At 36.4% G+C, this 26629-nt stretch overlaps 1 protein-coding gene across 3 annotated transcripts in view; it reads left to right on the forward strand.

The window, feature by feature from the left end:
- Nucleotides 1-1759: 1759 nt before the first annotated feature.
- SMC4 (structural maintenance of chromosomes 4) overlaps nucleotides 1760-26629 on the forward strand; it is a 36524-nt gene continuing 11654 nt past the window's right edge. The window contains exons 1-12 of one of the 3 annotated variants that reach the window (XM_026855199.1): nucleotides 1760-2028; nucleotides 3160-3338; nucleotides 3960-4151; nucleotides 5949-6125; nucleotides 19587-19751; nucleotides 20789-20916; nucleotides 21509-21649; nucleotides 22518-22668; nucleotides 23512-23676; nucleotides 24477-24710; nucleotides 25273-25458; nucleotides 26420-26581. In XM_026855199.1, coding sequence (XP_026711000.1) covers nucleotides 1872-2028; nucleotides 3160-3338; nucleotides 3960-4151; nucleotides 5949-6125; nucleotides 19587-19751; nucleotides 20789-20916; nucleotides 21509-21649; nucleotides 22518-22668; nucleotides 23512-23676; nucleotides 24477-24710; nucleotides 25273-25458; nucleotides 26420-26581 — 2037 coding nt within the window. In that variant the 5' untranslated portion in view covers nucleotides 1760-1871. Of the gene's footprint in view, nucleotides 2029-3159; nucleotides 3339-3959; nucleotides 4152-5948; nucleotides 6126-9459; nucleotides 9517-19586; nucleotides 19752-20788; nucleotides 20917-21508; nucleotides 21650-22517; nucleotides 22669-23511; nucleotides 23677-24476; nucleotides 24711-25272; nucleotides 25459-26419; nucleotides 26582-26629 lie in introns of those variants that run through there. The other 2 variants (XM_026855200.1, XM_026855201.1) reach the window with 2 other exon arrangements.

Below are 26629 nucleotides of genomic sequence, written 5' to 3' on the forward strand. Positions count from 1 at the left end.
GGGCTGCCCCGCCGAGGGCTCTTCCTCAGGGGCCCGGGCTGCGCGGCGGCGGAACGCGGCGCCAGGGGTGTCTGTCCTGGCCGGTGTCGGCGGAGGGGCTTGAGGCGGGGGGATGAGAGAATCCTCTGCAGCCCACGGGAGAAAGGCCCGGGTTTCCCGCTGTGCCCTTAGGGACCTCTGGGGACGGCGAGTCGGAGACCCACCGAGGACGGGGAATACCTTTGGGTAGCACGGAGGCCCGATTTTAATCTGCTTACAAAGCAGGGACCCTTCTGTAACTACCTCTGCCTGCTCATTTTTATGCTTGGAATACGAGAAAGAAATCCTAAGGAAGTCCACAACGACTTGGAAAGACCGTGACAAGGGTGCAGTTGGGCTCCTTAGATTAACGGACAGATTTTAAAAAAAAAAAACCTAAAATTTTTCACTGACACGGGTTGTCGCGATCAGATTTAATCGGCTGTTAATAAGGAAGCTTTTCTGTCCGCCTCTGACTCTCCTTCGCCATCCCCGTAACAAAAACGGCACTTGGCAGGAGACCGTCGAGAGATGCTTTTAACAAACACCTTTGAGCCGCCTCGGGGGAGGGGCTGGGCACGAATTTGTTAAATTTGTTAGAGTATGTGGCAGCTAATTTATCGCGATTTAAAAGCTGAGGTCAAGTAGTTAATGCTTGTTCGTTCTGGTGAAGTATCTGGGGGGGGGGAGGGTTGGTAAGGTAAGTAGGTCTATATTGCACAATTCTGTTGGAGTGGAGCAGTTTGGAGGAAAAAAAAAATAAAAATCTGGTACTTTGAGAGGCTGTAATTGTCCGAGACAGCCATTGCGGAACACTTCTTAACAGGGACATAGACTCAAATTGCCTTAAAATGAGTTCTTTCTCTCGTTTCCCCCCCTCCCCCATTGTCCCAAATGAAGGACTCTCATGAGAGTGTGGGTTGGGGGTAGGTCTGAAAACGTCAAATGATTGGCACCAATTGTAAGATGACTTTCTAACCACGTCAGTTTTTTATCTTGTGAGAAGTAAACTTTCTCATGTCTGTTTTTCTGCGAACTAACTTCGCCACTTGCTGCAATTTAAACTCTTTGGAGAGAGTTTCGCTCCTGCAGTCGTCTTTCTTCTCATCGGTTGCTTTCTATTTATACTTTTTGGGAGCTGTGCTTCAGTGCCAGCTGATGGACTTTTGTAATGTTTCGGTCTTGATCACTTAACTTTAACATCACAGCCAGATTAAGGTATTTTGTTTTGTTTTCTCTGTTAAATGTTGAATGCTGGCAGTAGTGGTTGTGTTCTGTTTTGCGAAACGAGTGTGTTGGTTTAAACTGTTTCAGAGTCAAGCCTTTGCTGTAATTATGCAGGTCTTTTTGTTTATCTATCTGTAGAAAAAAAAAGTCAGCATGGACTGTTGGGAGTAAAACGTGTGTCAGGTCTGAGATGTGTATGTGAAGAGAGCTTCCAGAAGGGTATAGACATATGGCTACTCAGTTTGTTATTGCGAATGTGTCTTTTAACTCTTTTGCCCCCAGCATCACGCTTGCTTTCTCTGAGCATAGCAACTGTATTGAACATAGCTGTGTGAGTTTTCAGTAGGCAGATTCTTGCTGTTTCTCCAGATTAGGGTCAGCCCGTTGTTTTGGGGGGTGATGTATTTTAAAATATATCATTATGAGGCTTAAGCTTTAGGTTTTGCTTCAAACTTGGATTTTTGTCTTCAAAATGTCTCTAGCCTTTAGTTTCTAAATTAGTCAAACATCTGGGCGAACATGTAGGTATATTCCTTAGGGGATTGCAGTTCAATGCTTAGATCACGGGGTTTTCTCGTTTATGTTAGAAAAGGAGATAAATCCCTTCAGTAGTTTGATTGCTTGGAATGGAAGGGCAACAGCCAACAGAGATCGTGCCAAGCAAGAGCACCAAAACCTCGACAGCAGCCCATCGGAAAGGCAGAGAGCCCTTAGAGGAGTCCACCAGTGACATGGAAGTGCAAAACGAAGGCAACAGACAGCTTGACAAAGAACCTCCGCAAGGTAGGTCCGAGTATTGTGCTTCTGATGGTGTGTAAACTTGATGATAGTGCCTGCTTTAGCAGCAGCCTTCAGCTGAATTTGCCAGCTGTTCCAGAAAGGATTTGCCCTTTTCTCTTCTAGAAAGGAATATTGAAAGCCTTGACTCCTGGCAAGTTTAAACTGCTTTAAAAATGGTAAAGAGGGCTTGCAAAGAGTTAAAGTGTTTGGACCAGCGATTTAGTACAAGTGCAAAAGCAATTTGTAGACTTTCTCCCTAATGAAGCCTATTTCATATTCCTGATCTGGAACATTGTACTTAAAATTGTGGTACAACAGCAGGATTTTTCAAATTTATATGCAGCCAATGGTATGGGATTTCTTGGAATGGAATAAATGTCAAGTTTATTTACTTAACTCTTAAAATGATTTGACTTTCTTTTTCATGAAGCAGTGTATTGAGTTGAGTTTTTTGCTGAAAATGTCTGGAAAAACAGCAGTGTGGGTCTTTTTAGGTAGCCAGATATGCAATTATTAAAGCAAGGTATTTGACAAATGGATTAATATGTTGAAATTGGTGGCAAAAACTACTGTATTTGAAGAAAAAGTTGCTGGTGACTGTTGAAAAGCTGCTTTGCTTACAACTAGCTGATATCCAGGGGGCCAGTTTGTTTTCGTAACAAACTTCCTGTCTTTGCAGAGTAGTTGTGCTGTCATTACAGCTTTCAGAGCATTGTGCAGCGATCCCCAAATCTTGCAGAGTGACTTGTGAGGACGCTTGAAATGTGGCTTTGCACTTATTAATTAGGAAGACTTTGCCTGTTTCAGATTTGTAGGCTTATTGTGACGGTTGTAGCTATTGTAATTGCAGAGTGCCTATTAAAGTGTGTTGGAATAAGAATTACATAATGAAAGAACAAACCCACTAGTGAATCGATGGGACATCTTAAGTATCTCTTTTTAAAGATTCAGTTCATGGAAAGAAGAATTTTAATTCCACTTAGCTCATTTTAATAGTTACAGGCAAAAGTATAGGTTTGGGTCGTATAGAAAGGATGTTTGTTTTTCCAGTTGAACATTTTAAAAGGTGTCTAGTCATTGAGAGCTTATAGTCTTTTTTTTTTTTTTTTTCTGTTTATTTTGGATGGCTTTTAGCAGTCTCAGATGAGGTGCTTGATAATCGAAGTTTAGAAGAGATTTTGGGTAGCATCTCTCCTCCCCCACCTCCAGCAATGACCAATGAAGCTGGTGCTCCTCGTCTCATGATAACTCATATTGTAAACCAGAACTTCAAATCCTATGCAGGGGAGCAAACTTTGGGACCTTTTCATAAGGTATCTTTGTTTTACTTTATGCATTTTTTTTTTAAGTGAAGGTAAGACTTTGCTGTTAGTATTCCTTCCTGTATTTTCATGTAAGCTTACCTCAGAATAACTGAAAAATATTTTAAGTTTTAAAATTACTTATGTAATGATATTTTAAATTTTCATTATTGAACAATAGAGAAAAGAGTTAGGTGCAACTTTCTGATGCTGTACAGTTTTCATTCGTCAGTAAACCTTAAAAAAAGCACACTTTTCTCTTTATTTCGTTTACTGGAGATCTTTTAGGGGTGTGTTTAAAGAATATTTTTTAGTGCCCACAAGAGACTTACGTGGCTAATCATGAAACTTTCCTTGCGAACATGCTTGCTAAATGCAGTATCGCTTTGAGTTAACAAGTTAAAATTTAGAAAGCTGAGCTGAGTTGAGGTGTGGGGTTTTTTTATTAAATAAGTTGTACTGCTTTACCTTTGGCAGTAAAAACTAAGCTATCAAATAGTGTGCAGTTTCATGCACTAGGAATAATTGTGTTTTAAACTGTTCACAAATGGAATGGGTGATGTACACTGGCCAGGATCTGTTTCCCTTTGAATATCACTTTTTTTTTTTTTTTTTTTTCCTTCTATTATGCAGCGTTTTTCATGTATTATCGGGCCAAATGGCAGTGGAAAATCCAATGTCATTGATTCAATGCTTTTTGTGTTTGGGTATCGAGCACAAAAAATCAGATCCAAAAAACTTTCTGTGCTGATCCATAGTTCTGATGAACATAGGGACATCCAGAGTTGTACTGTGGAAGTCCACTTCCAAAAGATCATTGACAAGGTATGTATGCTTCTATTCAGAACAGTGGAGACTTTTTTTTTTTCTTTAAGGGTTTGAAAACTTTTAATATTTGGTTATTTTTAGTTTGAGCTAAGGAAAACTTCATAGCATGATTAGTTTACCTTTGGGATGTAAAGCATCAATTCAGAGTTAATTAGCTTTAAAAACTCCTCTATTGAATAGTGCAGTTCTTAAAAATATTAGTAGGGAATCTTTTCTTATTTTCTGGGAGACTAATATCTGCTACGTGTCTGTTTTAAAACTATTTAGAAATACGTAATAATCATTTTAAGAAGAAGCCGTTTTAGAGTTGTCATCTCATTTACATCAAGTAAATAAAACTTATTTCTGGAATTAATAGGACCCCTAAAATTTTTTAAGTCTTATGTTTGCACATGTTATATATTCTTAAATTTATAATATGAGCATATATATTCAGAAATAAAACCTATTTAAGCAAAACTTTTCAAACCATTTAGAAACTGTTTTAGGTTATCTAAATTTAGAAAATTATATGATGAATCTGAAACTTTCTTATGTACACTTTATATACTGTAAACATGCTTGCAATTTTAAAACAGATTTTGCATCAAAAATTCCAGACCTCACATCCTACCACGAATTTTTTTTTGAATTTGATATTTTGTTTGAATGAAATAAAAAGAATTGGCAAATTAAAAAAAATACTTATTTTGCTTGCCACTTCATGCATTGATTAAAAACTGGGCTATTTTGTCAATCTGTTGCAATTACAGTGCAAGGAATTTATTTCTCTTCATTTAAATTTAATTTTTGTGCACACATTCTAGCTGAAGTATTAACTGTTGAGTTTGGGGTCGGTCAAAATAGTGGGAAATGTACACTGACATTTCAAAAAATTGTGTTAATAAAGTGACAATATGTATAGTCTTTGAAGGAACTGTTTTAAAGACAGAATTTTTTTTTCTAACTTGATGCACATACACACATGCCTTTTGCTTGTATTTATAATAACTAGATTCCAAAATTATTACATTTACTCGTTTTTATTTTTCACTTTGTATTAACATCTAGGAGCTAACTTTATGATCTAAAAAACTTGTGCATATACTAGATACCAATTTGATTATGCTCTTGGGGGTTAATCTGGGAAAGTGGTAGGCCAGTTTAAGTCTTTACAAGAAGCGTGCATCAATTTTAACTTTTTAAAGTACAGTAGCAGCTTTATTTTAGTTGCTGCTTTGTAGGTGAGTCTCAGATCTCTTTTGAAGCTGGTGATGTCATATTTGTCACATCTTTAATGTTTTGCTTTTTTATCTTCTACAGTTTCTCTTTAGAACTAGTCAGCTAAAAGTAACTCCTTTTCCTAGTACTACAAAAGAGGAGTTTAAAATGCAAACAGTAGTTAAGTCATTAAAGATTTCCTAAGCAAAAATTTAAAGAGTGGAATAGCACAGCCACTTTAAATTTGAAGTAGGCCTTTTCCTTTGTGATTTGAAGCAGTGGTAAAGAGAATAAATTAAGTATTTTCAAAGCAATAGCTTGTATTAGAGGTAGGAAAGGCATAATATGAAGGCCATTCAGTTTAAACAATTTGGGCTGTTCTTTGTCCAGTTCTCGAGGTTTTGGTTTTTTGGGGTTTTTTTTTTTTTTTTTTTTTTGAGATATGCAGCTTTAAGACAGTTCCCACTTCTGCTAGACCCCAGAGTGCAGTTGACTTAAAACCTGAACATGATAAACCTTCTGTGCTTAATTGTGAAATGAGGTAAACCTGTGATATAATGATTGTTTTTCTGGCTTTGTTTTTCCTCAAAACAGGAAGGAGATGATTACGAAGTCATTCCTAACAGCAATTTTTGTGTATCTAGAACTGCTTATAGAGATAATTCTTCTGTCTACTACATCAATGGAAAGAAAAAGACATTCAAAGATGTTGGTATTCTTCTCCGAAGCCATGGAATTGATCTGGACCATAACAGGTTCTTAATTTTACAGGTTGGTGTATGAATAAAACCAACTTTAAGTAAAGCTATATTTCCATTTACAGTTATAAAAAATACTGTCCAGGTTTTAAGTCTTGTAATTGAGGCCTTAAAGTACTCTAGCAGCACATCATGGTTTGCATGCTCTAATAAAGATGCGAATCATTATTTGCTGCTTTAGAAATTTAAGGAAGATAAACAGTTGAAGACACTAATAAATTTTTTTTATTAACAAATCTGTGTTCCCGACATGTGGATGAATAGAAGAATTGTCATACTTGTTCCGCCCTAGCAGCACGTAAATATTGGTGTAGTAAAATAAACCTTAAACCCCAATATTATTGTGCTGCTTAAGCGTGGCAGAGATTCAGCAACTTGTTTACACTTTGGATAAAGGTGCATCAATATTACCTTAAATCTTAATGATTCTACTGCTGTGTTATCTGTGGCTCTCATATATAGACATGGGTTTACTGGAGAAGTATGTATATAAAAATTAACTGTGCATGAAAATGGAGTGCAAGAAAAAAACACATAAGTGTACTTTTTGTTTATACTTGTTTAACAACTGTAGAGGACTCACAGAAAGGCAGGTTTATAGCCAATTCAAGCTATGTTTTTAAAAGCTACAGTTTACAACCCATACTGTAAAAAATAATAATAGAATTTGTCAATATAATATCATATTTATATTCACATTTGACCTAAAAATCTTAAGGCTTGATGGCATCTGTTTGCAGTTTAAAGGACAGGCTGAAGGGAATCACACTAATTTTTTTTTTTTCTAGTTTTTAAATAATAATGGAGAATTTAGCCAGGTGCCAAACAATTGCATAAAATATAAATTGATTTAAAGTTACATGATGGTAGTATTTAAATGTTAATTCAATTGAGTAACTGCATCTGCGATTTCACTACTATTACTAACAGGTCCCAAATTTACTCTGAAGGATCATGGCCTAGAAAATTAGCCTCCCAAGGTCTGAAATTTTCAATAGAGTTTATTTTAGGCCTGTTTCTGTCAAAGGAGCTTCCAGTTCCCCTCTAAAAAAAAAAAAAACCAACCCCATTCTAGATAGGTCGCTGTGCTTGCTTCACTTCCTCAAGCCTTTTCGAGCAGTCCTTTTTACAGTTACACCCACAAAAAGAGGATATATATGTTTTGAAGTCTCCATGCCAATTAATTATTCCCTCCCAACACTTGATTCCTGTATTTTCTGTTTCAAGATGGAGTGAAAAATACTTCTGACATAACTATAGTAAATACACTCTCTTTTTTTTCTATGCAGTTGTTCTGAAGTATCATTTTAGCAAAATTTCTAAAAGGGAGAGAATGCAGAGTCAAAGATTAAGCCAGGTAGAAATTATGGTGCAGAGATAGCTGAGCTCAGTGTTAGAGAGCATGGCTTTTTACCACTGGGATGAGGGGAAAGGAACATTTGGGAGGGACTATTGCTAAGCTTTTAATTTTTTTTTTTTTTTCCCCCCAAATGCAATTTGTTTTCTTCTCCCATTAATTGTTTCCCAGGAAGTTATCAATGAGGAGAACATACTTCTTTCCTAAAAGCTCGAGTTTCATGCTTTCCACCTGTACAGTGGAAAATAAGGAGGGGTGGGGTGGGGTATAACCAATATCAAGGCATAAAGCAGTGGTTGCCACCATTATTTTTTTTTCTTTCATTCCACAAGACACTCTGTGGGTAATGTATTATAATGAACAGCAGAGGAAACTGCACTGAGATTTCTGTTTCTTTAGTCTTTCTGACTGAGGCAAGGCCCTTTCTCTGTTCACATCAGGTTTTGCACCTTTTTAAAGTGAAATCTACTGATTTAGCACTTCAAAGCTGAGTACTTTCCAGTTGTGAAATATAGCAATATTCTCCACATAATGACAACAGAACTTCAAAACCCAAATACTAAAAACTATAGTTAGAAGTAAATGAGACCGTGTCAGAAGTCTAAGGCTGTGAACTACTGTCATGATTGTCTTTTTTTCCCCTAATGTTTTTCAAATCAAGTTATTTAAAATTGGAGGGATAAATAAACCTGTGGCTTAGCTTTTACTCAACTCTTGTTATAGCTAAACTAAAATAGGCTACCCTGAGTTTAATCTGATTAAAAAATAATTTATCATTTAAAATAAGTTATAAATCTCTCTAATTTTTTTACTATGTCAATAGGGTGTGATTAAAATATTTCATTTATACTATGGATTTTGGGCAAAAATGTTAATTGAGCATTAGGAAATGCAGGTTTTGGTGTGTGATAGAATAGCCACTAGTTAATACTAAAGAAAAAGTTGTAAGAAAACATGTCCTACATGTAGTGACAAAACCTTTAGATACTTGATTATATCTTGCTAGCATATTTAGCATTACTCACTGGAAAATACTTAACTTTTAGAACACTGTTTTATTTTTTTGGTTTCTTCTCCCCACTTCACCCCCTATTTTGCAGCCTTTTTCTGACCTAGCAGATTTTGGTGCCTTTTAGGATAAAATTTGAAAGCTTAGGACAGACTGAATTTTGTAAAAAGTTGGATAGGGCATGATACAGGTATTTCTGTTGAGGCCACACTGAAAATATTAAAATCAAACTACTGAGGACTTCTGTGAGTGACACTACAAAAGACACCCGTGGAAAAACAGAATATGTAATACTAATGGGGTAGTTACAGAAGTATTACAAATTCTGTGCTTCAGCTAGTTAATTGAAAAAAATCTTGTTTTAAAATGGTTCTGGTTACAATGGGATATTGCCAGCATTTAACAGGAGGAGTTTGTCACTTTTGTGATCCTTAAGTTCTAACACTACATATTTCATGTTTGTTATAAATTGCTATATGCTTTTAGTACTTTAAGAATAGACAACTGCTCAGTGCATTTTTTTAATGAGCTTGCCACAGCCTGAAACTGCAACAGGAAAAAACTCATCTTGTCACTTAAAAAAAAAAATATGCTAAGCATTCTGGTAAAATCTAGTGTCTTTGCTGCTGTTTTGCTGTCTTCCACACCTAATGCCCCAGGTTCAGTGACTTGAATATCTGTAAAGAACAACAAATAAAATAACTTAGCTTTTCTCAAAAGACTTACTTGGAACATCAGTGTGCATATGCACAAAACTTGGGTGGGTTTTGTGCACTGACCTGGCTGGACAAAACTCAGAAGGTAAGTATGTCTGCTGGTGCTCAGTGGTGACTCCTCTGACCAGGTTAACCTCGAGGCCAGGAAAAATCTCAGCCTCTTTATCCTGGCTCGTTTGCCTCTAAGGAATTACTAAATAAATGGGGAGCACTTGAAGGGATGTCACTTTTGGACACTGCAGGGTGGTCATGTCTGGGGGAGCAAAGCAAACTGGACAGCAACCAGTAACGCCGCTGAAATTGGCTTTTGCAGTCTTTCAATGTAAGAGAAGCATAGTTGATAACAAACTACTTAGAAGAAAAGCAGAGTTTTGCAGGTAACTCCCATTCAGTGACTTTGCAAATGAATATTGTAGAGATAGTAATAAATGGCACAAGACTTGGAATTAATTTTGTAGTAAATGATGGCATCATGGGAGAAGACTTCTATCAGTTGATTTCAATTTACTTTAGAATCTACTTTCAAACAAATTGAAAAGTAGATTATTGTACTAATGACAGTAGTATTTCACTTAAATGTGTTTGATAGACTTTAAAATATTCTTGTGTAATCTTAAGTATAAACAACTACTGTGATTTTATGTATATATATTTTTGTAACTGATTGGAATGGCATTTGGTAACGTACTAAATTCTATCCTATGGCAAGATTATGTTGCCAGAAAGGAAGTTTAGTTGAGTTTTTCACCTGCTGCTTTGTGGAAATAATGTAGGAGTCGATCTTTCAGTGTATTGGAGAGGAAATGAGGGAGAGCAGATTTTCTTCTCACTTTGAGATAAGCCAGAAGTTCCCAATTGTTGAGGTCTGCTTTCCTAATGAGGCACACCAACATTTGAGCTAACGCACCGAGCGGAGCACGAGCTGAAAAGCTCTACTGGGATTATAAATGGAGATCCATGCTGCCAACATCAGTGGTGAAGAGAGGTTTGTTCAAGAAAGGTCAAGGACAGCTGAGCTGAAGTGGTAGGAAGAATTAAAACAAGTGTGATAATATAATGAAGTAAAACCATATTCTTTGAATAAAATATTATGTACACGTAGAAGCCTCACAGATACGTGGAGTACAGAATAATTTTCACTGTTCAAATATTACGCTTTACCCCGAAGTGAATACAGAGCAGCATAAGATATGCTAATATGTCTATGTGCAGTTTCAAAATGAATTCTCTCACATTATCGGGAAACTTACTTTGGCAATTCACATGACTTTTATTTTGCAAATTGCAACATCGCATTGTAACCAATGGTTTTTTTAAGCTTTCTTCAGAAAAATAGGGAAATAGAGAAAGTGGAGAAAATCACTTCTCTGCAGGCAGTGTGTAATTTGAAGTGATTGGTTAAATAGTTGAATTAGAACATACCAATAATCTTAAGTCAAACATTGTAGGTTGAGTTTGACAATAACCCACTTAAATTCCAAAGTGACTCTAGATGTGCACTCAATTTGTATTCTTGTATTAAATACAAGAATGTCCTCAAGAAAGCTTCTAAAATTAGACAGATGTGCAAACAGCTTGACAAAGGCTACTTTTAAATTATTTCCAGAATGCAGAATAGTAGTTTTGTGCAAACAACTGAATGTTGTATAACAGGCTAACTCTTAAGTTTTTCCTCATCTTCGGACAGTAGTGGCCTTGTAGATTTGTGTATGTGCATTTATTACTTATTTGACTTTCTTGATTTCCCACCTAGCTTATAATACTTTTCTTGGAAGGCAGAGCACGAAGTTGAGTATTTGATACTTTCTCCACTCCTGTATGTTTGCCATCTGGTAAAACTGAAGGGTAGAAATGAGATATGACTGCAGGCATTAAGTAAAGCAGCAATAACAGGGAATTGGGGAAAAAAAAACCCCAAACCAAACCTCTTGTGGCTTACAACAAGAGCTGTATTACAGCTGCGTTTCCAGGAGAAGGAGAATAAGGTTACAGGAATATTGGTTATCTATGTGTATAGCTTCCAGTGTCCATGTGTGTAGAATTGGAATTCATAGTCGAAACTTTACATGAAGAAGGGGAGTATGGGCTCACTCTAAATAAAGAAATTATCATTCTGGAAAACTGAAGATACACAAATTCAGTACTTATTTTTGCTGTTCCTTACTGTACTTCTGCTTAAAGCTATCATTTTGATAAAGTAAAAGCTAAAATGTGAAGTGTGAGCACTGTCATGCTAGTTTAGTATAAGAAAAAAAATGGGAGAGGGGTTAAAACCAGTGCGAGTAGCATACAGGGAAATGGAAAGACTCGTCTCACATAGCTGCCTAGTGGCTTACATAAAATAAAAAAATGCATTTCATGTGTCTTTTTAAACTCTCAAGAAATGGATTTCACAAAATATCCAGGAAAAAAAAAAAACCTTTAAGGCAACAAGTGTGAGATGCAGAAACTAAGAATTATACAACTTCCAAGCTAGCACTTATCAAGTGATAAGCCAAGTTGATATTCATTACTATTTTTCCTCTAATTTTACTCCCTAGTGACTTTTGCAGTAGTTACAAGTTCTGTCAAACATGTAGAATTAGAGCTGCATTACAAAAGAGCCTGAACCTTATTAGTAGTAACTTAGTACTAGTGCTAGTTCTTATGTCAGTGTTCAAAAGTGGGTTAGACTAGAGGACCAAAGAAGAAGAAAAAATAATTGGTATTTCCCAAAATTAGCCTTGGATAATCTATCTTTTAAATTTCTGTAGAAAAACAGATTTATAGTAAGCATTCTAAATGTTCTAATGTGCTTTTTGTTTGAGCAAATCTGTGCTGCCACTAGTGTCATTCTACTGGTGGCATAAGCCATTGCTCTTTTTGCTGGTGATGCCATGGAGGTGTGTGCTGCATTTTCAACTCCTCTGACTGGCTGGTGAAATACTTGTGTGTGAAATCTATTGTCTGTATCCCCTGTGCTCTGGGAGAAATGCTTCAACGTTGGAAAGAAATTGATATACAGCTATGTTCTATAAAATAAGATCAAAATCTCTGAACTTACTATTATTAAGAGAAGTTTGCCTTATGCCGGGTCAGTTCTGTCTAGCCTTCCATATTAAACAAATTGAAATTGAGTTTAGATTGATCAAGATTAGATTCTTCTTCAACAGGATAAACAATAACAGATTTTTCCCTATGGCTACCATAATCCTCAAAAACCCCTGGAGTTAGGGGTGGCTGTTATAACTGTTTTCTCAGCAGTCTGGATATGCTGACTGCCACTCAAATGTTTGCTTCAGTGCTTGAAGCACAAATTATGTTGATCACCTGTTGCATGTAAAGAAACCCTCATTCTGAAGTTCAGTGTGGTATGAATTTTCCAGGTGACTCAAATAGCCCTTCTTTGGGAACAAGTATTCATACTTAAACCATTTTAATCTAAAGTTCAACGTGTTCACAAGAAATCTTTTTTTTATACCTGCATATATAATAATACCTGTCACAAACGTCACAAGACCGTTAAGCTTGTGATGCTTGACCAAAGTTAAATGAAATGTTCTGACCACTGCCTACATTTGCATATCACTTAAATGCAACAGAATTATGTAATAATACTGTAAAGTTGCAATCTGTAATTCATTGAATCAGTTAATTTAGTAAGCAAATTGAATATATGTACTGACAGTATTAAGAAGCGAGAAGCTGTCTGTAACTGTGCTGTTAACAGGTGTTACCCTGGGGATTACTGTATAGTCTGCTCATACCCAACCATTGCTCAGAGATTTTTGGACTCATTAACAAAACTTATTTTTATGAGTGTTTAAAAAGCCTTAAAAGCTAGTATGTTATCAAAAGTATACTGCCATTACAGTGAAAGTATTAAAATATTGTTCTGAATTTTAAAAGAAGTTGTGATTGCCTTAAAAATCCCAACTATTACAGCCACAGTTGTCATATCTAAAACTTTGCAATAGTTTTGTGTTATTCTGAAACAATATTATCTATTTTGACCGTAACCCCAGCTGACAGCTTTCTCTCCAAGTGCTTGTACTAGCTGGCCTTATTTTACTTTCCATTACTCCAAATGGTGGTAGCAAGAGAGTTCTGAAATGAGGCTATCCTCTTGTATCAGTGCAGAACCACAGCTAGGTAGATCTGACATCTAGGTGTGAGGGGGTAAATCCAAATGTTGAAACTTCAGGAGACTTCCGAGAGGAAGATATCCAGGCTATTACAGGAGATGCTCCCCATTTGCACTAGGCTGCCTTTGTACAACTTGAAGTAAGAAGGCTTTCCTCCTGCCCAGCACCTCAAAGGTGGCGAAAATAAAAAGCTTGTATAAAGGATTTGTCTGGTTTACCAGAATGACCAAATCTGTGATGTTTAAGCCTGGATTCAATTGATAAAACCCACTGAAGTTCCACAAAAGGTTCAGAAGATTTCTTATGTTCTACTTGCAACAGTTGAAGTAGGAAACTAAGACAGGTAGGATGTCCTGCTCTCTAAGGTAATGCCTCACTAAGTTTTCTCAGCTATGTGTAAAAAGCTGCAGGTTTTTCCAATGGTATTGCATCTTCTAGGCAGTATTGTCTCTAAAAGCATTCCTCATGAGCAAAACAATGTTAATTTCAATCCAGCTAGATGTTGTTACTCCCCTTTTCAATTTGACTGGTGTTGGAAGAGCTCCCCTACCAAAAAACCCTCTAAAAACTAAACCACAACAACTGCAACAGAAAATTCCCCTCAAAAAACCACCCAGACCACCCAGTGCTCGCCCACAGAGTGCAGTATGTGTCCGTCTGCTGGATTCCAAGCTACAAAATTCCCTTGTTATATGTTTTAATGTGCCCATGTTTGCTGTGCTTCAGAAGTGTTTTTGGTGTGTGGGGTTTAACACTCAAAAGCTAGTCTAATTTGTTAGGTTGTGTAGGATCATGCTAACCTGTCCCAAGGTTTTCAGGACTATTCTTTTAAAGCTTCAGATTAAGGCACCAGAAATTAAGTGACGACCCAAAATCCTGGAAAAATTTTACCTCCTTGATGTCGTAATGATTCTGTGGAATGTTAACAAGATAGATCTGCAAGTGTTGTATTAACAGTTTAGTTGACAAAACTCAATTGTGTTGCTGGACATTGTCTTCAAAAGTTACCTTTTCCCAAATTTTCAGGGATGAGAAGAGGAGGTAAGCAAACATCTTTCTCTAAGTTCTCCAGAAACAACTAGTCATAATTCAGGCAAGTTTCCACAACCAAGGAAAAAAAAGTACTGTTTTTTCATGAAGAGTTTAAAGGTTGCTGTTAATCTTTCAATGTCAAAGGGGTTTTGCTAGCCCTGTCTCATTTCATACCAGCATTTTAAAATGGAATCTGACAGCTGTAGTCTGAAACGTCGTAATTCCAGTTGCAGCATTATTACAGACACAGCACAAATGACTGACGCCTACAGTTTGTCACCATTTGAGGCTGGATAATGTTGGTTTTGGGATTCACTCATTTTGCCATTCAGACTTCTTAGCTTTGGAATTAGTGCTTCAGTCCACAGACCCTACGCCCGGTGTAAAGGAAGGTTGCTGGAACATACTGCTACCATCTGCCAAGAGCAGCAAACAGGAGTTACCTGAAGAGTAGTTAAGAATCCTGTTTCAAGACTAGTGGCAAGAGCTGCGGAAAGGCAGCTTAATGAGTGGGTCAAAACTTGATATCAAGCAGTTTGATAACCTTGTTTAAAATTCAAATCTTCATATGCCAGAAAACATGGGATAAACTGATGAAAAGCTTTTTGTTCTGAGAGGATCAGTTTTCAGAAATGAATGTGTAATTTTAGAGGAAGTAGTAGTAGTGCTAAGAAATAAGGTAATAGGGTTTTTTAAAAAAAATTTTTATTGTCCTGCCTTTTGAGGGCTACATGGGAGATGAAATTCTTGCCCTTCACAAACTTGCTCTAAGTTAGACGGAGCAGGTGGAGTGTGGCTCTGTTGAAGTGTGCTGCCTGCAGGAGATGTTCTAGTCCTAATGAGAATTGAACAGGAATACAGAAGAGTCTGTGCAACCCAGACTGAAATTTGATGAATTCTGCTTATAATAGATGTCTTACATTAAATGCACAGCGTTCTTAAAATACCCCTAGGATGCAAGTGGAACTTCTACTGAAATGCAGAGAACTCAAAATAGACCTTTGGCTTGGCAGCCCGGTAACATTAAAATAGTGGAAGAACATGCTGATGATGCCGCCACTTGTGTCAGCTCATCAGACATCTTTCTGGGCATCCACCCACGGCATCCTGACGGGCTGGAACGCAGCGTGCACGGCAAGTCCAGGCACTCCTGGCTACCATGGTGTGCCCTGCTGCTTCGCCCTGGGCTTGTGCTGACCCTCTCCTAGTTGCCTCTAGCGAGTCCTTGATTTCAAATGGTTAATTCTACTATGAGCGATTGTTACACTGGTTTTTGAAGGCTTTTACAATTTACTTTCTTTAAAGTTTTTGCTCTTAATGCATAATAGAAAAAAAAAAAATTAAAATTTAGATAATTTTAAATTTAGATTAATTTTTTAAAAAATCATTTAAAATTTAGCTAAAGTATCTTAAATATCATGGCAGTGAAATAATTCACATCCTCAAGAGTTCCGCTGTCCAAAGGAAGGTGGAATCTCCAGCTTCCAAGATCCTTGAAGTTGCTCCTCATACTTCTCACTAGAGGAAATGGCCTTCAAATGAGAATGGCTTTTGCCCTTTTTTTTTTGCTTAGAACTTTGTAGCCTGCTGTTATGCAAGGTTTGTCATTTGCCACAGCGGACAGATAGCTTTACTGAGTAGACATTTCTCCACAGATAAACTTGTGCTCTCTAGTTAGAGTATACCAGTTACTTTATGTTAAGCTGAGGCATTCTGTAGAAACTTATTTAGGTGGATGTTCAGTCATCATACAGCATTTGAGTTGACTACCTCTGTTACTAGAGAAGTGCCAGCATCCCCGTGATAACTTCAGTCTGATGTTGACAACTTCACAAACAACGCAGACACCGAAATTGGGTTTGTAATTCCATTAAGAGTTGTTGCACTGAATGTAGGGCCTTCCCAAAACATTCCGTGGATATTTGATGCTTTTCCATACAGTGATTACTTAATTTTTTTGTGGCTGTTTCATTCAGTGTTAGCTGCCTGCCAGTGTCACCAATACCTTGGTGTTGACATCCATTTTGATTGTCTTCTCAACTAAATAGAGGATTTACTTCTCTTTTGTTTTGCACAGTGCTCCCTCTCCTCTCACGAATTCATGCCTGTGAGCTAGAAGAGAACTGAGGCAAATGATTAAAGAGATTTCCTGGTGGTCTGTTCTGAGAGTTTTGAAGTTTAGGTGTGACAGCTATGTTTAAGCATGCCCAAGCATGTTTTCTTTTCAACAAATGTCTGCCTGCTGCCGCCTTAGTTTCACTTTCATAAATGCTGTCCGTATTTCAAAATATCTTTTTACTAGATAAAACAGCAAGGTTGGTTTTTTGTTTGGTTGTTTGTTGGGGTTTTTTTACATATTTCAAATATGGGTTAAGTGATAAGCACAGTGAAGTGGTTAGGAAACAGTTAAATTGACTATCAGGTTTTAACAGAATGCAGTTGTAAAATGTCTTTCCCCTGTTAAACATTGTCATGACTCCTTGCAAGAAGAGCAGATACCACTTTTTCAGTCTCCTTTATCAATTAAAATAGCTGGAATCCTTTTAGTTTCTTAATATATTAACTATAGGGCTGGGCTAAACAGATTTATATATTAACTTGCTATATAATATAAATATTAAATAATAGTAAATACTCTTACTCAGTTACTATTTGTAGTTTCTAAATATTTTAATTTTTACCCTTGATAAGAATGCAAGAATGTAAGTAGGTAGTCCATTTACATCTCTTCACATAAAATGAAGAATATGTAATTCTAATATTGCTTGCCTTTGAAGTAGAGGAATTGCATATAAAGTTGGCAGTAGCCAGCTTGACAAGTTCAATTCATGTGCATTATCTTCTCAACAGTACTCCGTTCACTTAAACTTTTCAAAATGTTTTTTTTTTTTTTTATATGTACGGCCTAAACTGAAGTCACCAGTAATTCCTGGTCATCTGGTGATATATTTATTTATCATGTAGACAAACAAATCACCGATTTCTTAATTATGAGGTTATAGAATTAGATACAATTGGATTACATTTCATTAATTATTTACTATATCATTAAACATTGTAATTATATTTCATTACACTAGTAAGCTGTGGAGAACCCTCACGACTACATTATTAGATGGTTGTGACTTAAAGATGCTTAATTATAATTAGCTAGTTCATTATAAAAGAAGTTGATTTACATTCCTTGCCTCTCCATAATTCCAGTGCTCATGTTAAATCCAGGGCAGTTCTGTGGTTAACAGCAGCATCTAACTTGAGGGATATACATGAAATGTAGAAAATTCTTAGGCTTGATGCTCAACACCTCAATTAAATATCTTTTCTGTGATTGTTTTTTCTTGGATGTAAACAGAGGAAGTGCTTTAATACAAGAATAAACAAAATAGAGACTTAAGATAATTCCACAGAAATTCAGGTTACACAGTTTCCTACACAGGAGCAGTGTCTTGCTGACAAGTGGCATTTGATAGAGGAATCATGCTCTAGTGGCAAAGGAGCAAATGTGTGATTGGAATTGTATATAATACAGCTGCAATTATTAGAAAATTAATTGCTTGGCTTTTTGAGATGCATAAGAAATAAAAATAAGAGTTGGGTTGTTGGGGGATATTTTTTTTTGGTCTCCTCGAGCCTGCTGACACTTTTTAGGAGCAGCAGTTACCAGAAAATAAAAGCTTAGATATATTTAACTTCTAGAATTTTAAATTAAAAAAAAAAAACAAAAAACAAAACCAACTCTGTGTTTTACTCTGACAAAGGAATTACATGCAAGAAAGATTTATCTTAATAAACGCTAGGTCTTATTTTGCAAAATTTTCAGATTTTTGCGTTTTCTATCAGCCAGACAATATTTACTAAGGGGAAGGAAGAGAAGCAGAGGGCCACTAGGTGTCATTGCATACTGAGTACTGAAATCACTTTGGCCAAAAATTCTGATGGTTTCCTTAGCTGGTGTTCAGGAGTACCTCATCCTCGAGTTCCGTAGCTGGTTACCAGTCTGATTTACAGTGCTTGCCTAGAAATCCTGCCCTTGGTTGTTTCTGTGACCGTCCTTTTTGATTCTCCAGCAGTCTTCTTAATCACCCCTCCATCTGTATGTTCTTGAGATGTTTTTCCTCACGCACACTTTTGTAGAGACTTTAGCTGTCAGCTCAAACTCAACAACCAGCCAACAATGACAACTGAATTCTTCACTGTTTTCACTCTGTGGATATAGACTTTTTTTACATACACAGCTTGAATACTGGAATATAAATTTTGTTTTGCTTTTAAGTCGTCAGGTCTAAAACTAAATTAAAAACTAATCCAGCGTGTTATTTCATGTGTTTAAAAATCAGCCACAAAGGCCAATACCAGTATTCTGCACTGTTGTCTATTGGTTTTACAAATAATTTGTCTCATTGTATAGCTAACTATCCAGGTTTTTGAAGGCTGAATATTTTTTCCGTGCTCTCTTTATTTTTTGCAGCATATATCACATTTATTCTCGCTCCAGATACTATTTTAATATGTGTATATTCAATTTCATGTGCATATATGACCATGTAATTTAAAAAATATCATCTGTATTTTGAAATATTTCGTGCTACTCTGTCCTAATCATAAAGTGTTGATAGATTTTTTTGTTGTTGTTGTTGGCTAATGATGGCATCAGTAAAATGAACAGTCCTCGTCATTACTTTTTCCAACAAGGAAGTCTCAGTTCTATGAATTACAAGTCCAGTTCATCCACCAGACATGATTTTATGGACCGTCTGTCTTCTAAAGAGAACCCATCAGGGACTTCAATCCTGATTAAGCTACCTAAAGACTATTGTGTGCTACGTGACCTGGCGGGCATGCTTTATGCTCTTCTTTTTTTAGGTTGGGGAAATATATTTTGAATCATAAGAGAAATGAAGCAATGATTAGACCCGAATGCTGGCTTCAGAAGAGACACTGCTTTTCGTGTGCATCACCACTATGCATGCCTTGGAGGAGATTTCTATTAATTTTTGATCTTTTGTTTTCCCTATTCTATCTATATCTAATATATCCCTAATCTATTGCTACTCTGAATAGTCAGTTTTGATTACTGCGTTATCTTGTTCTTTTTTTATCATGCTAGAATATGGTCACATACCTGCATTCTAAAAACGTTTGTTGTTTTTTCAGAATACTAACTTTTTTCCCCAGGAAAAAAAAAAAAAAAAAACCACACAAAGGAAAAAGAAACATCAAACTTTTCTTTTCCAAGGGGGAAGTTGAACAAATCGCAATGATGAAACCAAAAGGCCAGACTGAACATGATGAAGGAATGCTGGAATACTTAGAAGACTTAATAGGATCTGCACGACTAAAAGATCCTATCAAAACTCTGTGTCGCAGAGTAGAGATTTTAAATGAAATGAGAGGAGAAAAGGTGAGCCTCGGAAGGTTTTGTTTGAATTATAAATAAGAAGTACAAGCTTGCAGTGTCTCACTATTGAATTTTTTAGAGAAACTTAAAACACTCGGTTAAAATTTGGCACTCCTCTACAAGAGAAGCACAGAGAAATTTTGAGTTACCTTTATTGCATCTGCTGTTTCTCAATTCTAAAAGAAATGGGCAGTCAGGGTCAGTTGCCCTTTTTTAAACACTACGAATGCTGTTGGCTTTCGATTCCCAAAGGTTTGAATGCTTGCATTGGAACACAGGATTTTACCTGCTGAACACTCCGATCCTATCTGTGTGCATTAAATGCTGCTCAGACTGAATAGAGAAACAGATTACTTTTATCTAAATATATCCAGGTAGGGTTTTTTTATCTGCGTGACTCCTGTTGCTAAATTGCAGATAGGAGAAGTATCAGGGAAACCCTTCATATGCTAAGGGAAAGAAAAAGAGGGAGGTGGAGCAGTGGTGAGGTGATGTGCACACAGCTGTAGGAGGATGCTTGAAAATTAGTTGTGACTTATGTTGCAAAACCTGCTTTCATAATGTTTTATTTATGCATTGAGTTCTAAAAGTACTAAATAACATCAAAGCTCTTTTTACTGGATGTGTCCTTGGTAAATCGTTGCAGACTTTTTTTAAAGGCTGGGAAGGAAAACAAAAGACATAGTTGCAGGAATTAACTTGAAAGGGGCTAGTCAAAAGGTTGAAATATATAAAATAACATATACAGACTGTCCATATGTAACTCCTCTTTATTTCTCACCTACGTTTTCCTAGCATCTGTAAGATCCCTTTTCAGTTTTAAATTAGTTTGAATTGCCTTAGGACAGTCTTTGCTGCAGAAATGGTGATCTGTTATTTCAGAAAGCTTGCAGATCTAAATTGCCTTGCAGAAGTAATTGGTGAAGATCATAACGCCAGAAGACACGTGTGCTAGGAAGAGTCTGGGGTTTTTTCTCCTCATGGTTTGTTCTTCTGTAGTACTAGCGGTAAAGTCAGCGCTGACTCTCTGTCTTGTCTAGTTAAACAGAGTTAAAATAGTGGAAAAAGAAAAGAATGCCTTGGAAGCAGACAGGAATAAAGCCATTGAATTTCTTTGTTTGGAAAACAGAGTGTTTAAAGAAAAGAATCACATCTGTCAATACTATATGTAAGTAATTCTCTATAAAGTTTTAATTTGGCTTTAATGTGGTAGTGGGGATGTTAAACTGTTTCCATATCTCTTAATTAGAAATACTTTGCATTTCTTAACAGCTGTATCAGTCCTTCAAAATGAGTTGTATAGCATGTGTCTAGTGATTTTTGTTTCAAATTATGAAGTTAAACATTTCAAAATAAAGAGACCATTTTCACCAAAAAACAACCCAACCAAACCCTTAACAAACAAACCAACAACATACCCCCCCACACGCCTCCAACACCACCACCACCAAAAAAAAACCAACCCAAAAACCTGCTTTCCAGCTTTTTACAAAGTGAAGTAGTCTGGCAAATTAATCTCTTACAGCTCCATACTTAAATTGAGAAAGTAGATCACTTACAAGACTTACTTTCATCTGAAGTGTCTAAATTGTTAGATTACCTTGCTGTTTTGTATTAAATTGGCAAGGTTACTCAGTAATGAATATTGGTGTTTAATACTTTATATATTCTCTTTGTTATGCTTCAGATTGGAAATACATATTTGTTATAAATGTTAGCTTTATGGAAAAAAGTGGAGTTTTATGGGTTTTTCTTCCTAGCCATGATCTAAAGAAACGAATAAATGATGTGGAAATGCAAAAGGGAAAAATTAATGAAGAAACAAAAGTTCTGAATGAGAAGAGTAGTAAACTTGCAGATGAAATGAAAACCAAGAATAAAGCTTTGAAACAACTTGAGAAGTAAGTACTTTAGGTATAGCTTAAGAGTACTGTGTTCTCTGTGTGTGGTGTTAGAATTAACAGGGTTTTCAGAAAGAAACTGTGTTTTAGTTATGGGGCGAGGGGAGAGAAACACCCAAGGAAGTGGAAGTATACAATATTGAAAGATGATCAAACACAGGGAACACAGCTGGGTATTTCAGTAGCTCTTCCACCAAACCCAAAGAAATATCTGATGGGCAGAGTCACTTACGGTGTATCTAAACATTCCTTGGTACGGATTAAACTATCTTTTGCACAAAAATCAATCTGAAAAAATCTCATTAGTTTGATTTGATTTGGTTCTGCAGGTTGCTTCTCTTGGAGAAATCTGGGTAATGTTCACGATTAGTGTAAGGAAAGGTCTGATTTTTGATGTATTTTTAAGTAGATTTTTATATTGACTAAAAATATAACGGGGGTTGTTTCAGGGTTTTAGATACACAACCATAGTGCTTAGCTAGATGGATGTTAGGTAGTGTTCTCTGGTTTCCTTATGAATCTCTTCTGCATAAATTGTGTTTCCCTAAAATTGATTTGTCGGTGCTAATCTCCAGTCCAACTGCAGTATTAACATTCTCATCCTCTGAGATCATAGCAAGTTATTTGTGAGAGATGTGAATTATAAATTATATCAAAAAATACTAGTTCTGATGATGTGTTTAGTATTGCTTTGTTAGTTGATCTTTTTCTGATGAAACAACTTCCTGGGGAAAATACTGTGCATATAGTGAGTACTGGACGTTGTTTTTCACAAAACTTGCGTACTATATACTTATTTATTAAGCTAAACTCTACTGACATATTTTTGATAGGGTGTGGGATAGATTCTCTTTTTTTTTCTCTTTAGGAAACTCAATAAAATTGCAGAGTTCATAGAGGAAAATAAAAAAAAATTTGCTCAGTTGGATTTGCAGGATATTAAAGTAAGGGAAAAACTAAAACATGCCAAAAGCAGGACTAAAAAACTGGAGAAGCAACTTCAAAAGGACAAAGAAAAGGTACTGAGAACTGCTCCTTGATTTAGTTAAGGAAGGGTAATTGGTTGCTCTAGATGAGAGTAGCTTTGTGCAGCTGGGGTAAAACAGCAAAGTACAACAGTTGTACTTTGTGCAACAAAGAATATGGAAAAATACAGTTTGATTTTTATTTTTTTTTTTTAATTTTTAAATCGGCTATTTTACAGCATTTACATCAGCTAGGGATTTTGTTTGCAGATCACTTACTGAAGTCAAGTGTTACTCTCCCTTAAACCATTGCTCATTGCACATCTCGCTATGGGGGGCTGTGGCCAGCAGTGCCTACAGCAAAGTCAGAAGCTTTCCTGCTGCGCCTCAGCTCTGTTGGGAGCTCTCGAGGCTTGCAAAGCATCTTGTTATCACGTTCTTGAGATTACAGGAATGTTGTGTGTTCTCACAGTTACTGCCTTTTCAAAACATTTTTTTTCCTGTTTCCCTAGTTCATTTAGTTAATTTAATCGATATATTTTACTAAGTTGGTTGTTTCCAGCTGTTACAGATCTTAAATCACTCTTTGGATCAAGAGTGGCCTTCTAAAAGTGGGTATTTATTGTGATTCAAAGACTTGTTTTTATGCATAGAGCTGTGCTTTACTGTTCTGGCTTGATTTCTCTGGCTAGGCTCTAGAACTGAACGAGCCTTGCACTTAAAATCCAGTCGTCCTGCTAGAGCCACAGTGTATCTTATCCTACAAAAACCGTGAGCTTCCTTAGGGCTTACTCTTCCTTTGATTTCCACAGAGCACTTGAAAGGCAGGGTTTAAAGATAAGGCAAACCTGTTTTGTTTCAGTGGGAGAAGTTGTTAAAAGTCTTTTCCTTGCGTAGGTAGAAGAATTGAAAAAGCTACCTAGCAGTAGCGAAAAAGTTATCAGCGAGATAACATCTAAGAAAGAGCTTCTTGAAAAGACAAAAGAGAAAGAAGAAAAAAATCTCAACCAGGTTTTGGATAGCCTTAAGGAAGAAACACAAGAACTTCAGGAAGAAAAAAAGGTTTGAACTGTCTTCACTGACTCTATTAACAGTATATTTATATTATGTATTCACTTCCACATTTAGGAATGAAATGATGACACGATAGTTGTAAAATGCTATTTTACATGACAAATGTGCTGTTTCACATGTGAGTTCAATGGAGCCTAACTGGGAAACCAATTCTGAATTATTTTTATTCAGAACTAAATCATTCTCATTAAGTTGTCTGCTTTTTCATGGTGATCATGTGTCATCAGGTATAGCATCCGTATACGTATATTAAATAATTCTACACTTCCATTATTTGGACACACTTTCATTATCTCCCATCAAAATGTTTAAGCCAATATGTTGCCTAAATAGATTGTCTTTGAATTAATAGACAACTGCTGTAACACTTGGTCATTGTTATTATGAGCTGTTCAGTCACTAAACACCTGGAGGCTGCAAATTTTTCCTGTAAATTTGAGGGATTCTTTTTTTGTACTTGAAAACATGGTTTCTCCATTTGATCTGTAAATTAGCACAATGTGTAGGGCTCCTCCCAACTTTAGGTTGAGAAAATCATACCAAGCTTGTACGGAAATGTTCATGATAATTTCCTGATGTTCTTTCTAGTTAAGAAAAATGCCTGGTTTCATTTCCATTCAGAATATGTTAATTAAGAAATATTTGTTCTTCTAGATAACGTAACTGTTTTCTGCTGACAGGAGAGCTAGTAAAAGAGCACGTTCCTTTCCTCTTTCAGATACAGTGTGATTGATGTAATAAATCCCACAGTTGTCTGGCTTTAGTTGTAACGTTGTCCATTTTTGCAGAGGAAAGAGAAAGAGCTTATGGAGTTTAGTAAAACAGTGAATGAAGCACGTTCAAAGATGGATGTAGCCCAGTCAGAGCTTGATATCTATCTCGACCGTCAGAACACCGCTGTGTCTCAGTTAAATGAGGCAAAGGAGGCTTTGACCACTTCTTCAGAAACTCTGAAGGAAAGGAAAGCTGCCATCAAAGATATAAAAGCAAAATTACCCCAAGCTGAACAGGAATTGAAGGAGGTGAGACTTGATTTTCGTAACAGAAATTTCTTTGAGTTACAAACTACTCTCCTTTTTAGCAATAATTATGGTGAAAAGAAAAAAACTACCTCCAAAAAAATACTATTTAAAAACTATTCTAATAGTTAACCGGTGAAGTAAACATTTGATTTCAAGCTTATTTTGCGTTAAGTAAACGTTAACATTAAACACTGAAATTAAATCCCACATAGCCCTGCAGGGGAATCGGTTTAAATACCGTAATGAGACATGTTAAAATAAATGAATGTGTTTCTGAGCCTTCTCTGAATTTCACTTGTTGCTCCTCTCTCATTTCCCAAAGGAAAAAAAAAACTCCCCTGGTGAGATTCAAGATTCATAAATTTGTAAGCTGTCATACTTGTATCAAAGTGTACTGAATACTAACTGAAGTATATCCAAATATCAGCCGTGTGTATGATAAATGTTTGCTACTTCTGCTTGTCAGTGAATGGTTTCATTGCCTACAAAATCATGTATCTAAGACTTCCTGAATACAGCAGTTTTCTCGAGTGTAAGAGAATGTCTTTCTTTTAACCATTAGAAAGAGAAAGCACTTGAGAAGCTGGAAAGAGAAGAATCAGGTTCTAAGAATCTTGTTCGAAATCTGCGTCAAAAAGTAGAAGAAGCCAAAAGTTCTTTATCACTAAGTCGCAGTCGAGGAAAAGTGCTCGAGGCTCTGCTTCAGCAGAAGAAATCTGGAAAGATTCGTGGATTATATGGAAGACTGGTAAATTTTAAAAGGCTATTATACTTGTAGTCTTAACCTTTACAGGGACAGGGTGGTGTTTCTGTAATTGAGCACAAGGTAGAATTCCTCACTTTTCTGGTGCTATGAATTTGGACAGCAGAGTTGCAAATCCTGTGGACTTGCTATAAATTAAAGAAGATTGTTGAGGTTCAGCAAAGGCAATGGCTGTGAGAAAGCTTTATATTTTTTTGGTAGGCTGATCTTTAAGGTAAATCACTTAGCTGCAGTCTCTGTGGGAGTATGCTCAAGCCAAGAATACTAACAGTGTCTTGTAAACCTGCCCATAAAAAACATCTTATAACTGGTATGTAACTTAAAGTGAAGCTGTACACATTGATTTTTTTTTTTTCTCTGCCGTTTATTTCCTCTCATTTTACTTGCATACTTGTCAAATCAAAAAGAGCAGTGTTGTTTCAGAAGACCAAGGCAAGCTATGTCTGTTATCTGCAGATAGACAATTTTTCAAAGATGATGAGTACCCCTGTACCCATTTTTCAGATCAGTACAGGACAGTGCACAGAAGTCCATGACACGTGGGATCCTGCCCAGCTGGCCGATGGTAGAACCATACACAGAACACGTTAAAGGATTTCATTAGGCCAAACTGCTGACATACAAAAATTTGTTTGTCTACAGAAAATAAGTCAGTGCTACCATGTTGCTCTACCAGAAGCAGCACTTTTGAAGCTCTTGAGTATATGAATTTCTACTATGGGAACAAGTACCTTAGAAATACATAAATAGCAGTGTGCAGATGACGACAGGTGTGGTGGTATTTTACGAATTCTAATGAAGGTTTAAGTTCTTCCACAGAAAATTATCTTGTAATTTGTTTTCATCTCGTTTCACTTTGTGTAGTTTTTTGTCATTTCTTAATACCAAGACAAAACATTGTTGCCAAACTAACCGATGTACTTCTGCCTCCCCCCTGAATTATTAGGGAGACTTGGGAGCTATTGATGAAAAGTACGATGTTGCTATTTCATCGTCTTGTGGTGCCTTAGACAACATCGTTGTTGATACCATTGATACTGCACAGGAATGTGTGACTTTCTTAAAGAAATCAGGAATTGGAGTTGCCACATTTATAGCCCTGGACAAAGTAAGTACTGGCACTTTGGCAAAACAAATTGATTTACCCTCATGTGCA

Source organism: Athene cunicularia (assembly GCF_003259725.1).
Source record: "Athene cunicularia isolate RWA chromosome 9 unlocalized genomic scaffold, athCun1 chr9_part1, whole genome shotgun sequence".
Taxonomy (NCBI): domain Eukaryota; kingdom Metazoa; phylum Chordata; class Aves; order Strigiformes; family Strigidae; genus Athene; species Athene cunicularia.